The following is a 13,776-nucleotide window of genomic DNA, read 5'->3' as shown; positions in this document are numbered from 1 at the left end:
TGTTGTTTCGGCTTCAAACTAACACAGGAGAGAGATTGAACCCTTCTGATTAAAAGTTGGTGAAAGAGTTGTGATACCTGCTCCGGTTTTGATTTTATGACCCTTCAAAGACCCGCTGCACTGATGCTCCTGCGGTGCTGTTTTTTTAAGATGGCTGCTCAAAAGTAGGAAGCACCAACGTGCCCACACAATGCAGACAAGGTAGGTACACTAGACAAAAGTCTTGGGACACTTCAGACTAAAAGTAGACAAAAGTATTGGGACACTTAGGACTAGCACCTGCCAAATACGCGGGCCCGAACAACGCTGCTTGCAGCTTTAATGACCTATTGAATTTCTAAGGTTTTATTATTATTATTATACCGGCCGCCTCTTTGAGCACTAATTTGACCCACTTAACAAGCTTCAAAACTCACCATATATGACCCACACGTCAGGACCTGCGAAAATTGCCTTTTGATAAAAAAACCGAACAGCAAAACTCAAAATTGCGCTCTAGCGCCCCCTAGGGAAAAAAAAACTAGACTGCCTGTAACTCCCACTAGGAAGGTCGGAGAGACATGAAACAAAAACCTCTATGTACGTCTGACTCAGACCTAGCTTTCATAATGTACATTCTCGGGCTAAAATCAACAGGAAGTTGGCAATTCCCCCTTCAAGACAAAAAAGTACTAAAAACAGTCACTTTTGCCTTTTTGAGCTGTAATTTGACCCCCTTAACATGCTTCAAAACTCACCTAACTGAACGCACACATCAGGACTGGCAAACATTGTGATCTAATAAAAAAACCTAACCCCAAATTTAAAATTTGCGCTTTAGAGCAATTTTTGAAAAAAACGGAGAAAAAACTGCTCCTCGGAAGAAAAAAATGACAAAACTGCCTGTAACTCCCACTGGGAAGGTCGGAGAGACATGAAACAAAATCCTCTCCGTAGGTCTCACTTAGACCTACATTTCATAAATTGACAACCCCCAGCAAAAATCTCCAAGAAGCTTGCTATTCCCCCTTCAACACAACATTTTTGTAAAAACTGGTCACCTTTCTTCAAACATTATCTCCTCTGAGCGTGTTTGTTGTTTCGGCTTCAAACTAACACAGGAGAGAGATTGAACCCTTTTGATTAAAAGTTATCGAAAGAGTTTTAATTTTGTTTGTTTTCAAAACTCCGCTCCACCACTTCCGCTCTTAGCGCCTTCAAAATAAGAGCTCAAGGCATATACCTTTAACAGCTTATGGGGCAGGGCCGACATCCGGGCAACTGAGCTACATACGGGTTCTTCGAGCCATAGCAACCTGACTGGCGTTGAAAACAAACCGTCGCCATTACTCTTTAACCTGTCGACCTGCGCTGATTAAACCCGTCATTCTGCCTCGAAAATGCCCAAAAACTGTGTTGTTTTTGGTTGTGCAAACCACAACTGGAAACAGGGAAAACAAAGGTCGTATTTTGTTCTGCCAAAGCGTGCTAAAAGCCCACAGAGACGAGACAAATGGCTCGCAGCTTTACACCGGGAAAACGAGGACGGTTCTCACTGGAGTCCCCCAAAATCCCGGGTCGTGTGTTCGGATCACTTCGTTTCTGGTAAATATAAGGAACAAAAATCCACCTTCTTAACCACAACTTGGCTATACCGTCCATGCTAATGTTGAACCCGTTGAATTTTTACTGAATAACGTTCGACAGCTGAAGTTGTTGTTGTTGCACAACAATAACATACGGTATAAAGGCTATTTCCAGTAATTCAGCAAATAATAAATCATAATACTGAACTGAATTTGAATGAGCTCTCTACAGATATAATAAATATACAGATACTGGTAGCCACCGTGTCATCCTTATTATCATTTAGCAACATACCTTGGGTGATTTAACAATTTTTATGTGATTTATTCGTTATATAACAACCGAAGCTAACAACCGACCTGGTGCGCTTGTGAGGTAGACATAAAGATTTCCAAATTCCATGTTGTGTAGGATTATCAGTCCACGCATCTGCTGGAAGGCGGTAAGGGCAGTCGTTTAATCCAACTACAGAACATTTTAACTCGTATCTTAACCTAGCCTCACTGGAAAGACTATTTACATAATCATACGCCATTTAGAACAGTTTAAAATGCCGTGAAACCTCGTTAAATGCCTTTTCTGCCAATGCCGTGTTCGCTGTGAGCTGGTTTGTTTTCAACGAATTCAATATGGCGACCGCGTTGCTAGGGGATTGGAGGGCGGAAGTGACGTAAGGTCCGCCCTCGCCCATTCCCCCTTCAACACAACATTTTTGTAAAAACCGGTCACCTTTCTTCAAACATTATCTCCTCTGAGCGTGCTTGTTGTTTCGGGTTCAAACTAACACAGGAGAGAGATTGAACCCTTTTGATTAAAAGTTATCGAAAGAGTTTTAATTTTGTTTGTTTTCAAAACTCCGCTCCACCACTTCCGCTCTTAGCGCCTTCAAAATAAGAGCTCAAGGCATATACCGTTAACAGCTTATAACAGGAACTTAACATCACAAAGAGGCAAGTCCATAAAAAAAATAGGTTACATAATTGCTAAATATGTCGGATGGTTACGCACAATATACAATTTTAATAGAATACATGTTTTTATGTTTACGTGGTGATTTTAATTGTAAAAACAATAACAGTGCAACTGACGAATCAGAGAAGTCCTTCCTGTTGCCTAGTGACCGTCGACCAATGGGAAGCCTCCAATCGAGCGCGGACAAATGGTTGAGTCGCTTCGCTCGCAATGGAGACATTTGTGTGTGTGTGTTTTTAACTTAACATTTATCCTTCGTCTTTAGAGTTTCAACTCCACGACAATGAGCGCGCCCAGGTTAGTAAACACGTCGTGCCGTGAGCTGAACGGACATTAGCGCGCCTTCGTTCGACGTCGCCCACGAAAGCCGCAGTTAGCTGCTAGCTTAATGCAGCTGACGTCATGGCGGACGTCGACGGACGACAACAAAAGTTGTTTTTTATGTCACAATTAAAAGTCGTCACAATGCAGGCAGGGCGTTGTTGTCGTCCTCTTATGGGACAACAACAACAACAATGATGGACGAAGACGGTGAACGGGCCTCCTCGTTCATGTGGGACAAACACTAATGCACATCAACTGCTGGTCACGTGACTTCTTCACTAATGTAAACATGGCGCACAATAGTAACCTGTTGCGTGTGTGTGTGTGTGTGTGTGTGTGTCTGCAGGAGTGAACTGCTGCTGGACAGAAACAAGCGCAAGAAGAGGAAGGAACTCAGCGAGGAGCAGAAACTCGAAATAAGAGAAGCCTTCGAGTTGTTTGACACGGACAAAGATAACGCGATTGACTACCACGAGTTGAAGGTGACTATGTGGACACTGCACGACTCTTTTCAAGTTTGATTGATCGATTGAGACTTTTATTAGTAGATTGCACAGTACAGTACATATTCCGTACAATTGACCTCTAAATGGTAACACCCCGATAAGTTTTTCAACTTGTTTAAGTCGGGGTCCACTTAAATTGGTTCATGATACAGATATATACTATCAGATGTATACTATCATCATAATACAGTCCAGTGTTTCCCACAGGACAGGCATCTATTTGTGGTGGTGTGGTTGGGGGGCCGCGGCGGCAGCGGCGATGACCAAGAAGAACGCGGAGTTGGAATATAATTACAACACTTTATGTACATATTTATATACAGATTTGAACAGTTAGTTATTCACTGAAATATATTTATTAATTATGGTTCTTACAAAAAATATATCTTATAAAATATAAAAGCTAAAATGTCTCTTAAAGCTCTGCCCCTTTAATTAGTGCATACATCATCTGTGTGAAGGAGTGAACATCCAACATTAGAATTTATTACTAACGAGCAGAAGCGCTCTATGTACAGTGCCGTCTAACCTTAAGCGGCAGCAGCTCAACACATGCAGGGTTCAACGTTAAGCTTTTTTTCTACTTGCCCGACTTCTCAAATCTACTTGCCCCAATATTTTTACTTGTCCTGCCTAGGATTTTTTCTGGCTGCGTAGTGCTCATGGCTTATATCTTACTAAAATCCTTCCCGTTGACTATTTACAACACTACAAAGTATTTATTATTATTATTATTATTATCTATAATTACATTTAAATGGCATTGCATACATGTAAAATTAAATGCTATTTCACATTATTTGACCAGTATCAGTTACACTCATCTGAACAGGTCAGCCACCTGTTTAAAGCCCGATCACAGTTGAAATCTTGAAATGAAGGGCCTTTAATGGCCAAAACATTAACCTGGACAACATTTTAACAGCTGGTTGGCTCAGATTTTATTATTTTCATTGCATTCACATGCTGCAGTGGACAGTGGACAATTTAGCTTGAGTATTAATGTAGTATCTGAAGCACCGTCTCCACGTGTGTTTATTGACAACAGGGTTATAACCTGGACAGGTTAGCTCGTCGGTATGGTAACAGGTAGTGATGGGTTGATGAGGCTTCATGAAGCGTTTTGACACATTGCAAAACTGTATTGATACTGTGTCGATACTGTGTCACTAAATACTGACATCTGCTGGACATTAAAAATCCCTACAGGCAACCTATGGACCGACTCAACTGACACTGATTTTATGACCTAGTATATACAATAATATAAACCAAGTCATTGTATTTCATTTAGGATTATTTCATAACTTCATTTAAATAAAAATTTATTTTTTTATCTTTTTTAGATACAGTCAATAAATAATGTGAACATGTATCATAACATGGAAATCTAAGAGAACGTGTTGTGAATGAGGATGCTTGTGGACCTGGAAATTTTTTTTTTTTTTTACACATTTTTATTACAAAAAAACCCAGTTTTTCCAACTTATTCAATTTTAGACGCTTTCTCTTCTTAGTTATTATTTCTCCGGCTGTAGAAAAGAGCCGCTCACAGGGCACAGAGGAGGCGTCAGTGCAACACAGTTCGCGTATCGGTCACGTGACCAAAACAACTCATGATCGGTCACGTGACTTTCTAAAAGCGGTACGCGCACCGACACAGGGTATTGCCTTATGAGCTCGACGCATGCGCCGATGCATCGGTGTTGCCGGACCCATCACTATTAACACGTGACTGTTACTACGTGCGTCTGCCCCGGCCACCGAGTCAAACAGCGGCGGTGAAACGCTCGATGAAATCGCGGATTAACGTTAAATATATGACGAGCCGCGAGCGATGCAGCTATAACCTATCTACCGATAACCTACATTATTCTCGTATTTTGATCTGGTCGGTCCGTTCTTCTTTTACTTTGTCGTCGTCTTCTTCTGCTTCTGGCCCACCAGAAGATTTTGGCGGAGTTACAATGCATAGTAGGCTACCGCCACCTACTGCACCGGAGTTGTAACTACAAGCTCCATTCACAGACAGAGTCCCATTGCTTTTATGAGCGGTCGAGCGAGTCAAAAGCCGAAAAATCCATTTGTGGCGGACGTAATTCTTTCGTGGCGGGCCGCCACAAATAAATTAATGTGTGGGAAACACTGCAGTCATCACACAAGATCATCACATTGAATTATTGACATTAGGGGAGGGGGGGGTTGGTTGTTATCATCAGTGATCAACAATTGAGAACAGAGAAATGGATATTGGAACAGTGTAGGGTTCACGTTAATCAATTCATGGTGCAAATATATACTATCATCATAATGCAGTCATCACACAAGTATAATCATCAGAGTTAGAGATGTCCGATAATGGCTTTTTTGCCGATATTCCGATATTGTCCAACTCTTAATTACCGATTACGATATCAACCGATACCGATATATACAGTCGTGGAATCAACACATCATTATGCCTAATTTTGTTGTGATGCCCCGCTGGATGCATTAAACAATGTAACAAGGTTTTCCAAAATAAATCAACGCAAGTTATGGGAAAAAATGCCAACATGGCACTGCCATATTTATTATTGAAGTCACAGAGTGCATTATCGTATTTTTCGGAGTATAAGTCGCATTTTTTGGGGAAATGTATTTGATAAAAGCCAACAGCAAGAATAGACATTTGAAAGGCAATTTAAAATAAATCAAGAATAGTGAACAACAGGCTGAATAAGTGTACGTTATATGAGGCATAAATAACCAACTGGTATGTTTACGTAACATATTATGGTAAGAGTCATTCAAATAACTATAACATATAGAACATGCTATACGTTTACCAAACAATCTGTCACTCCTAATCGCTAAATCCCATGAAATCTTATACGTCTAGTCTCTTACGTGAATGAGATAAATAATATTATTTGATAATTTACGCTAATATGTTAATAATTTCACACATAAGTCGTTCCAGAGTATAAGTCGCACCCACGGCCAAATTATGAAAAAAACTGCGACTTATAGTCCGAAAAATACGGTACCCCTATACCTGGGGTCGGCAACCCAAAATGTTTAAAGAGCCATATTGGACTAAAAATTTAAATCTGTCTGGAGCCCCAAAAAATTAAAAGCCTTCCATAAGTAATATATTGAAGTCAACACATGATATAAGTGTCTATATTCGCTATATTAGCCTACTATCAAAATGACAACACTGCAGGACTCTTCAAGTTGAACTCAAGATGAGATGCAAACTAACTTATCTCTAGTAAAGTGGTTAATAAACTGTTTTCACCAAGTACCACCTCAGAAAGAACTTGGCTTTCCGAGTACCAACATAATGACCAATATTAAAATACAGTAGCGTAGTAGGCCTAGATATTAGTTAAAAACAAGGCGGAGGTTTCATTCAACAAGTATATTTACTATTTTGGCCACTGTAACATTACACACAGTTTAAACAGTTGGAATATTTATTTAAGTGATTATTTGGTGTACCCCTAGATTAAGCGTCGGCAACTCAAAATGTTGAAAGAGCCAAATTGGGCCAAAAATAAAAAATTCAAATCTGTCCGGAGTCGCAAAAAATTAAAACCCTTCCAAAAGTAATATATTGAAGGCAACACATGATATAAGTGTCTATATTAGCTATATTAGCCTACTATCAAAATGACAACAATGCAGGACTCTTCAAGTTGAACTCAAGATGAGATGCAAACTAACTTCTCTCTAGTGCAGTGGTTCTTAAGCTATTTTCACCAAGTTCCACCTCAGAAAAAACTTGGCTTTCCAAGTACCAACATAATGACCGATATTAAAATACAGTAGCGTAGTAGGCCTAGATATTAATTAAAAACAAGGCGGAGGTTTCATTCAACAAGTATATTTACTATTTTGGCCACTGTAACATTACACACAGTTTAAACAGTAACACTGTGTTTGAATATGTATTGAAGTGATTATTTGGTGTACCCCTAGATCAGGGGTCGGCAACCCAAAATGTTGAAAGAGCCAAATTGGACATAAAATAAAAATCTGTCTGGAGCCGCAAAAAATTAAAAGCCTTCCAAAAGTAATATATTGAAGGCAACACATGATATAAGTGTCTATATTAGCTATATTAGCCTACTATCAAAATGGCAACACTGCAGGACTCTTCAAGTTTAATTCAAGATGAGATGCAAACTAACTTATTTCTAGTGGAGTGGTTAATACACTTTTTTCACCAAGTACCACCTCAGAAAGAACTTGGTTTTCCGAGTATTCTGAACTTGGTTTTCCGAGTACCAACATAATGACCAATATTAAAATACAGTAGCGTAGTAGGCCTAGATATTAATTAAAAACAAAGCGGAGGCTTCATTCAACAAGTATATTTACTATTTTGGCCACTGTAACATTACACACAGTTTAAACAGTAACACTGTGTTTGAATATATACTTAAGTGATTATTTGGTGTACCCCTAGATCAGGGGTCGGCAACCCAAAATGTTGAAAGAGCCAAATTGGACATAAATAAAAATCTGTCTGGAGCCGCAAAAAATTAAAAGCCTTCCACAAAGTAATATATTGAAGTCAGCACATGATATAAGTGTCTATATTAGCTATATTAGCCTACTATCAAAATGGCAACACTGCAGGACTCTTCAAGTTTAATTCAAGATGAGATGCAAACTAGCTTATTTCTAGTGGAGTGGTTAATAAACTTTTTTCACCAAGTACCACCTCAGAAAGAACTTGGTTTTCCGAGTATTCTGAACTTGGTTTTCCGAGTACCAACATAATGACCAATATTAAAATACAGTAGCGTAATAGGCCTAGATTTTAATTAAAAACAAGGCGGAGGCTTCATTCAACAAGTATATTTACTATTTTGGCTACTGTAACATTACACTCAGTTTAAACAGTAACACCGTGTTTGAATATTTATTTAAGTAATTATTTGGTGTACCCCGAGATCAGGGGTCGGCAACCCAAATTCTAATGGATTTATAACAATCTATGCAAGCTGAGTTATGTTTGCTGTGGTCTATAACGGCACACAAACCTCTATCAGAAATGCAGGCAATTTTACATACAGATAATATGTCATGAGAAATGCAAATATGAATTAAATACACAGAGGACATAAGTAAAGGAAATAAAATGAGCTCAAATATACCTACAAGTGAGGCATAATGATGCAATACATACATAAAGCGAGCCTAAATAGCATGTTATCATCGATTAGCTTGCAGTCATGCACTGACCAAATATGCTTGATAAGTACTCCACACAAGTCAATAACATCAACAAAGTTCACCTTTCTGCATTCACGTACAGTATAAAAAGTTTGGTGGACAAAATGAGACGGAGAAGGAGTGGCATAAAACATGTCTTTCTCTGGCAGCGTTGAAGAGTTGCGGGGCGGTATAGCTCGGTCGGTAGAGCGGCCGTGCCAGCAACTTCAGGGTTGCAGGTTCGATCCCCGCTTCCGCCATCCTAGTCACTGCCGTTGTGTCCTTGGGCAAGACACTTTACCCACCTTCTCCCAGTGCCACCCACACTTGTTTAAAAATGTAACTTAGATATTGGGTTTCACAATGTAAAGCGCTATATAAATATAATTCACTTCACTTCACTTGAAGAAAGTTATACATGTAAACAAACTACGGTGAGTTCAAGGATCGCCAAAATTAGTAGGACAAAACGGCGCTCGACAAATTCTCTCTTTAGAGAGATCCCACTGTTTGATACAAACAGTGGGATTTCTAACAATCAGGGAGTTTTGTGTCATGTTGTCCTACTACAGAAGCCCTATCAAAACAAAAATATATTTTCCCCCCAATCTTTTTCTATTTTCATAATTTTTTGAAAAAGCTCAAAGGAGCCACTAGGGCGGCGCTAAAGAGCCACATGTTGCAGAACCCAGCACTATATGGAACCCTTGTGTAAGCGTACATGTGCCATCAGGTAGCGATGCGTGCGCTGGGCTTCGAGGTGAAGAAGTTGGACGTAATGCAGATTTTGAAAGACTATGACAGAGAAGAAAACGGCAAAATCAGCTTTGAGGACTTCAATGAAGTAGGTAAGTGACGTCGCTTCAATCCTGGCGAACACACGACGAGAGCCACGCCAAACGCCATGTTGGATGTGTGCGCAGTCATGGAGCTCATCCTGGATCGAGACCCCAAGGAGGAGATCATGAAGGCCTTCCGGCTCTTTGACGACGACGAGTCGGGGGCGATCAGTCTGAGGAACCTCAGGCGAGTGGCGAGGGAGCTCGGCGAGAACACCAGCGAAGAAGAACTACGCAGCATGATCGACGTCTTTGACACGGACGGGGATGGCGAAAGTAAGTTTCATTTGCAAATAATCCCTTGGTTTTTGCTATTAATCCGGTCTAAAGATCCGTGGAAAACTTGGCTCTCCAAGTGCCACCATAATGACTCACATTAAAATACAGTAGCGTAGTAAGCCTAAGTATTCATTCAAAACAAGGCAGAGATTTTATTTACCAACCATATTTAATATTTTGGGCCATTGTAACATGACACACATTTTCAACAGTAACACCGTGTTCCAAACATAGGAAAATAAAACACTGCACTTTAATCAAGTGATTATTTGGATTACCACTAGATTGCGTGCCGTGATGGTACAGCATATAGCACCCACTACAATCAGCGTGCCTGATCAGCCAAATGGGGCTTCCGCTACCTCACGTAGGTGACAGCAAGGCATACTTGCTCAACAACCACACAGGTTACACTGACGGCCGCGGTATAAAAAAAACAACTTTAACACTCTTACTAATAATGCGCCACACTGTGAACCCACACCAAACAAGAATGACAAACACATTTCGGGAGAGCATCTGCACTAGATATGCGCGGATAGGCAATTATTTCATCCGCAACCGCATCAGAAAGTCGTCAACCATCCGCCATCCACCCGACCTAACATTTGATCAGAACCGCACCCGCCCGTTGTTATATATCTAATATAGACGATGCAAGGCATTAGTGAGGTTATAAAGCTTTTGCCTGTTAAAGAAAGGAGACTGATCCAATGCAGCACAGACATTCGCGTGCCACGCTGTCACGACCCAGACGCACACCAGTGCGCAATCATATGGGAGCCGCGCTGAGCGCACCTCCAAGTGCGTCTCGCTGCCGGCGACGGCCGGGTATGGGCCCGACGCTCCAGCGCCATCCATTTTCAGAGCTAGTTGATTCGGCAGGTGGGTTGTTACACACTCCTTAGCGAGTTCCGACTTCCATGGCCACCGTCCTGCTGTCTATATCAACCAGGGTGAGCCCCACCCCTTTCGTGAGCGCACTGCGCGCGGAGTGACCCCTGTTACGTGCCCCCGGCAACAGGGGTGGCGGGCAGGTAAGCTGCGCGGGCGGAGCGCGCGGAGTGACCCCTGTTACGAGCCCCCGGCCACGGGGGTGGCGGGCAGGTAAGCTGCTTACCTGCTGCGCGTGACGCCGGCCGCGGCGAAGGCGGACGAGGCGGGGTGTCGGTGCGGTGGGCGCGGTGGTGACCCTGGACGTGCGTCGGGCCCTTCTCGCGGATCGCCTCAGCTACGGCTCCCGGTGGGGCCCTCTCGGGGGAAGGGGCCTCGGTCCCGGACCCCGGCGAGGCGTCCCTTCTCCGCTCCGTAAAAGTGTCCATCTCTTTTTTTTTTTTTCTTCTGTTGTGGCATATGCTGCAGGTGCCTGCTCGTTTTTCGTATGTGGGTAACAACATTTAACTATGTATATATATTTCCCAATTGGTTTAACTGCCACCCGCCTGAATCTATTTAAAATCAAATTTTTTTTATTTCAACCGCCCGACCCGACCCGCGGATAAAATCTAATTTTTTTTAATTTCATCCGCCCGATCCGCGGATAATCCGCGGACTCCGCGGTTGTGCCCGCAAACCGCGCATCTCTAATCTGCACCATAATACAACATAAACACAACAGGACAAATACCCAGAATCCCATGCAGCCGTAACTCTTTCGGGCTACATTATACACCCCCGCTACCAAACCCCGCCCACCTCAACCGACGCACAGAGAGGGGGGGCGGGGGGTGTTGATGTGTGAGGGAGCAGGGTTGGGGTGGGGGCGGGGTTTGGTGGTAGCAGGGGTGTATAATGTAGCCCGGAAGAGTCAGGGCTGCATGGGATTCTGGGTGTTTGTTCCGTTGTGTTTATGTTGTGTTAAGGTGCAGATGTTCTCCCGAAATGTGTTTGTCATTCTTGTTTGGTTTTGGTTCAAAGTGTGGCGCATTAGCAGTAAGAGTGTTAAAGTTGTCAGTGTAACCTGTGTGGCTGTTGACCAAGTATGCCTTGCTGTCACGTACGTGAGCAAGCAAAATTGTACATTGTATAACAAGTTTTGGGCTGGCACTCTGTTTATACAGATTGTAGAGGGCGCCAAATGTTGTACCATCATGGCACGCTCTTATTATAGCCGTAAGGGTGAAAATCGGTGAATATTAATCCCGGGAGATTTCTGCGAGAGGCACTGAAATCCGGAAGTCTCACGGGAAAATTGGGGGGTTCAGCAAGTAAGCTGCTGAGCCGCATCAGAGTGATCAAAGAGCCGCATGCGGCTCGCCGACCCCTGGCCTAGTCAGTTTTAAAGATGCTCATACTACCAGAATCAGGAAGTGACGGCATTGACTTGTGTGTGTCCAACAGTAAACCAGGAAGAGTTCATGTCCATCATGAGCGAAGACTCACCCTGAAGAGTCTGGACTACATTTGTTTGTCCAGCAAGCATCACAAAGTCCTCCAGTGGGACGTGAACTTGACATGATGACAGGATCATCATCAGTGACTTCACTGGAAACAACCACCTAAAGACGTGATGGTCTGAGGACGTCCGTGGTCTCATGTTGAGGGACACGTGAGTGTGTGGTTGTTTTGGTGTTCATGTGTACATTTTATTTATTGTTTACTAATAAATCACTGTCTGTACAGTTACAACAATCAAAAGACTTCATTAAGATGTCTCACATTAAAAAAAAAAAGTGACTGTCTTTAAATGTGAAAACGATAGTCCAAGCAAGCTTTGCCCCGCCTGCCCCCACATGCCTCATGAACAGTGTTGAACATAATAATTATTTGCACATTCACACCAAGAAGACACTAAAAAGCATTCAACATTTTTTTTTAGTGAGAGCAAACTTAAAACTATCAACAGCGGCAAGGTACAAATCATGCAAATGAATGACAAACAACAGAATTGCGTTTGTCCACCGTGGGGCGCCACACACCTGCTCCCTGATCCATCCATCCATCCATTTTCTACTGCTTGTCCCTTTTGGGGTCGCGGGGGGTCCTGGAGTCTATCTCAGCTGCATTCGGGCGGAAGGCGGGGTACACCCTGATGATATGGCCAATAAATAAATACACAAATGCAGAGGTGGGTAGTAACGCGCTACATTTACTCCGTTACATCTACTTGAGTAACTTTTGGGATAAATTGTACTTCTAAGAGTAGTTTTAATGCAACATACTTTTACTTTTACTTAAGTATATTTATAGAGAAGGAACGCTACTTTTACTCCGCTACTTTTATCTACATTCAGCTCGCTACTCGCTACTAATTTTTATCCATCTGTTAATGCACGCTTTGTTTGTTTTGGTCTGTCAGACAGACCTTCATAGTGCCTGCCTTACTGGTGACGTTTCACTTCGTTCCACCAATCAGATGCAGTCACTGGTGACGTTGGACCAATCAAACAGAGCCAGGTGGTCACATGACCTGACTTAAACAAGTTGAAAAACTTATTGGGGTGTTACCATTTAGTGGTCAATTGTACGGAATATGTACTGTACTGTGCAATCTAATAAAAGTTCCAATCAACCAATCAATCAAAAGTGTGAAGGAAAAAAGATACTTTTTTATTTCAACCGGACATCCCGTCAAAAGCCTAAAGACTGACCGCACATGAGGACGTTCCTGTCTTCACAATAAAAGTGCCGCTCCATCGCGCCTGCGCTTTCAAAACAAGAGTCTCCGAAAGCCAAACAAGCTAGCAAGCTAAGGAGTTTGACGCCAATATATTTCTTGTAAAGTGTATAAAAACGAATATGGAAGCTGGACAAATAAGATGCCAAAAACCCACCACTTTCATGTGGTATTAGACAGAAAGAAGGAACTTTTCTTCTCCTCCATTTGAAAACGTGGACGTTATCAGCACTACTGTCTGATTACAATCAACGCAAGTCATCAGAATCAGGTAATACACCAACTTATATTCTAGTCTTCATGAAAGAAAGGAATCTATATGTTAAACATGCATGTATATTCATTAAAACACCTTTAACATGTAAACAAAAACAGCAAAATAAATACATATAAATTATATACTGTATATATCAATGTATATGTATGTATATGTATGTATACATATATATATATATACATATATATA

At 41.8% G+C, this 13,776-nt stretch overlaps 1 protein-coding gene across 4 annotated transcripts; it reads left to right on the top strand.

Moving 5' to 3' along the window:
- Nucleotides 1-2,668: 2,668 nt before the first annotated feature.
- On the top strand, nucleotides 2,669-12,189 carry cetn3 (centrin 3). 4 transcript variants are annotated; one of them, XM_061927208.1, is made up of 6 exons: nucleotides 2,675-2,728; nucleotides 2,804-2,835; nucleotides 3,209-3,344; nucleotides 9,310-9,424; nucleotides 9,500-9,691; nucleotides 12,035-12,189. In XM_061927208.1, the coding sequence occupies exons 1-6, from the start codon at nucleotides 2,726-2,728 to the stop codon at nucleotides 12,079-12,081; spliced, it is 525 nt and encodes a 174-aa protein (XP_061783192.1). In that variant the 5' UTR covers nucleotides 2,675-2,725; the 3' UTR covers nucleotides 12,082-12,189. The 4 variants fall into 4 exon arrangements, with proteins under 4 accessions (XP_061783193.1, XP_061783192.1, XP_061783191.1 ...); XM_061927209.1 differs by having other exon boundaries at nucleotides 2,669-2,835; XM_061927207.2 differs by lacking the exons at nucleotides 2,675-2,728; nucleotides 2,804-2,835 and adding an exon at nucleotides 2,958-3,091.
- The last annotated feature ends 1,587 nt before the right edge of the window (nucleotides 12,190-13,776 follow it).

This window comes from Nerophis lumbriciformis, linkage group LG32 (genome assembly GCF_033978685.3).
Source record: "Nerophis lumbriciformis linkage group LG32, RoL_Nlum_v2.1, whole genome shotgun sequence".
Classification (NCBI taxonomy): Eukaryota; Metazoa; Chordata; class Actinopteri; order Syngnathiformes; family Syngnathidae; genus Nerophis; species Nerophis lumbriciformis.
Note: the sequence above shows the minus strand (reverse complement) of the source record. Positions and strands in the feature narration are given on the sequence as shown.

What these genes read in the sequence shown, in the direction of transcription:
- cetn3 (XM_061927207.2), top strand. Translation starts at nt 3,054, where the DNA reads ATGATGGACGAAGACGGTGAACGGGCCTCCTCGTTCAT. An exon ending in TTGACTACCACGAGTTGAAG is followed by an intron (nt 3,345 to 9,309) that starts GTGACTATGTGG and finishes ATGTGCCATCAG; the next exon opens with GTAGCGATGCGTGCGCTGGG. An exon ending in CACGGACGGGGATGGCGAAA is followed by an intron (nt 9,692 to 12,034) that starts GTAAGTTTCATT and finishes TGTGTCCAACAG; the next exon opens with TAAACCAGGAAGAGTTCATG.